At 44.2% G+C, this 3067-nt stretch overlaps 1 protein-coding gene across 1 annotated transcript in view; it reads right to left on the bottom strand.

Moving 5' to 3' along the window:
• Nucleotides 1-3067, bottom strand: part of Acmsd (aminocarboxymuconate semialdehyde decarboxylase) — a 38327-nt gene that overhangs the window by 24900 nt on the left and 10360 nt on the right. The window contains exon 2 of the mRNA XM_029538686.1: nucleotides 2601-2726. Within this exon, the coding sequence (XP_029394546.1) occupies nucleotides 2601-2726 (126 nt within the window). The remainder of the gene's footprint in view (nucleotides 1-2600; nucleotides 2727-3067) is intronic.

The following is a 3067-nucleotide window of genomic DNA, read 5'->3' as shown; positions in this document are numbered from 1 at the left end:
GTTTTGTTCATTTCCTTCACCTGTTTGGTTGTGTTTTCCTGTAATTCTATAAGGGATTTTTGTATTTCCTCTTTAAGGGTTTCTAGCTGTTTGCCTGTGTTCTGTATTTTTTTTTTATGGGAGTTATTTATGTCCATCTTAAAATCCTCTATCATCATCATGAGAAGTGACTTCAGATCCATATCTTGCTTTTCTGGTGTAATGATCGTGTATCCAGGACTTGCTATGGTGGGAGAATTGGGTTCTGATGATGCCAGGTAACCTCGCTTTCTGTTTTTTATGTTCTTACGCTTGCCTCCCACCATCTGATTAACTCTAGTGCTACCTGCCCTCACTATATCTGACTGGAACCTGTCCTTCCTGTGATCCTGGTTGTGTCAGAACTCCTCAGAGTTTAACTGTCTCTGTGATCTTGTGATCCTGTGATCCTGTCCTGAGATCCTGGGTGTGTCAGAGCTCCTGGGAGTCAAGCTGCCTCTGGGACCCTGAGATCCTGGTGTGACCAAACTCCTGGGATTCTGGGCGTATTAGAGTGCCTGGGAGTGGAGTTTCCTCTGGGTGTTGTGAGACTGGCTGTGGAGTTCGAGCCCAAGGTCTGCTCGGATCCAGGAATCTTAAAATCTGAGATCTGAAGAGAGCCTACCTCCAGGGTTCATTTTAGGAACTAAATGAGTTAAATTGTGCCAGGTGCTTAGAACTGTGTGTAGGGGAAAGACCATACTCTTTGAAAGTGGGTCATGACTATTGCCTCAAAAACAGAACTTGGGATAAACATACAAAAAAGAAGAAATAAGAAAATAGAAAAAAAATGGAGACATGCACTTCTGTTGCAGTCAAAAATGACAATTTCTGACTCCAGTCATCCAAGTCACTGTTTTCCTTTTGAGAGGGTGGGCCCCTGCTCTCTTCACCTTTACAGTGAATTGTTCTTTACCAGAGATGTAGAAAGCACATTTGTCTCCAAGCCCTGTCCCCAAACAACCCCAGTGTCCTGAGATCCAGGGCTATGTAGGTGTTCTGCAGAGTGGCCCGCAGAGTTGCTTCTAGATTTTATAAAGCTGAATTTGAATGTTCCTTGGGTATGTGTTTAACCACTGATTATTAACAGCCCCCAGGCAAAAGTGCATGCCACTAGACTCAACTTCCAGATTAGGTGCTGCCAGGGTGACTCTTTTTTTTTTTTTTTTTCCTGGACTTTGAAATAAAATACAGTTCTGCGTGGGCATGGTGGTAATTCCTACTATTGTAGTACTTCCCAATGTGAATGTAGGAGAAATAAGACTTCAAGGCCTTCCTTGGTTATGCATAGTGAGTTCAAGACCAGTCTGGGCTATGCACCGGACCCTGCCTTAAAAGTCTTAATTAAGCATTGTTGCCTACACAAGGCTGGTGCTATCAAGAGTCAGTTCCAGATTGACAATAGGTCTCACTGGGCTGTATCCACCCTTGCTGACCTACTGGGATACACTGATAGATTTGGGGGTGTGGGGGGGGAAGACAGTTATTGTCTTCAGTTGAGTAGCTAATAGCGAGCCCACCAGATTCCTGTGGATCTTTTAAAACTATGTTCACACAGAAGACCCTGGTTAAAAAAAAAAATCAGTGGATCACAAACAAAAGGGCATGAAAGGGACTTAGTGTGTGCCTGTGCATGAGTGTGAGAGTGTGCATGTATGTGTGTGATGTATGTGTGTGCATGTGTATGTATGCCTGTGTGAGTGTATGTGTGTGCAGGCTTGCTTGTGTGTGTACATGTGCCTGTGTGTACATGCGTACACGCATGTGTATGTGTGTCTGTGTGAGTGTATGTGTGCACTTGTATATGCGTGCCTGTGCATGAATGTAAGCATGTACATGTGCGCATGTCTATGCATGTGTGTGTATGTATGTGTGTTCGTGTATGTCTATATGAATCATTTGTGACACAGCATGCATGTGAATGTAAGCACGTACATGTGCGCATGTCTATGCGTGTGTATGTGTATGTATGTGTGTTCGTGTGTATCTATATGAATCATTTGTGACACAGCATGCATGTGAAGATCAAAGGACAACCTTAGGTAGCAGTCTTCACCTCCCCCATATTCCTTGCCCCTGGCTGCCCATGAGATTTTGAAGATTATTTTTTCTGTCTTGGTTGCCATCTCACCTCTGGCGCAGAGGGACTGTGGTGCTCCAGGCTGGCTGCCTGGGAGCTTCTCCTGCTTCTGCCTTCCATCTCACTACAGGAGTGCTGAGACTGTGGACACCTCCACTACTACATCTGAACTCAGATCTGCACAGTTGTGTGGCAAGTGCTTTGCCCAATCAGCCATTTCCAGACCTGAACTAAAAATATTTTAAGTAATAAAATGCACCATTGTCATTCTGAGGCTATACCATTTTGTTTTTAAAACTAAGTTAAGGCTTCCAAATCCATGCTCTAAAAGCTCTGGCTTGGAACGGCCCTCTTTTCTCTAAGGAAGTGGTAACAGCATACATGGCTGGCAGGGAAAGGTAACCGGAAGTTGACATCCCATAAATAATATCAAGTGGCCACCACTTTAAGGACAGGTGCTGCTCCACGTGAGACGGCAGCATTGAGAGTATCTTGTGAGTACCTTTCTGGTTCATTTCTCTGATCCGAGCTTCTGGGTCCCAGCAGTTCTGTTGGATCACTCGGAAGACCTTCCCATCTTTTATCATCTTTGCTTCTCCCTGAGTCAGAAAAGCCACATCAGCCAAGGCTACATGCTCGGATAGATCCTGTGTTCCTGAATGTGAACATTCAGGTGGCAAGCACATACATATGATGTACGTGGGTGTGTGTAGTCCATCACCCCTCTGTGATCCACTCTTGGTTTTCTTTTCCTCTCTCCCATCCCCTCCCCCCCTCCCCTCCCCTTCCCTTCCCTTCCCCCTTTCTTTCTTTCTTTCTTTCTTTCTTTCTTTCTTTCTTTCTTTCTTTCTTTCTTTCTTTCTTTCTTTCTCTCTTTCTCTCTCTCTTTCTTTCTTTCTCTCTCTCTCTTTCTTTCTTTCTTCCTGACTTTCTTTCTTTCTTTCTTTCTTTCTTTCTTTCTTTCTTTCT

This window comes from Mus pahari, chromosome 5, assembly GCF_900095145.1.
Source record: "Mus pahari chromosome 5, PAHARI_EIJ_v1.1, whole genome shotgun sequence".
NCBI lineage: Eukaryota > Metazoa > Chordata > Mammalia > Rodentia > Muridae > Mus > Mus pahari.
Note: the sequence above shows the minus strand (reverse complement) of the source record. Positions and strands in the feature narration are given on the sequence as shown.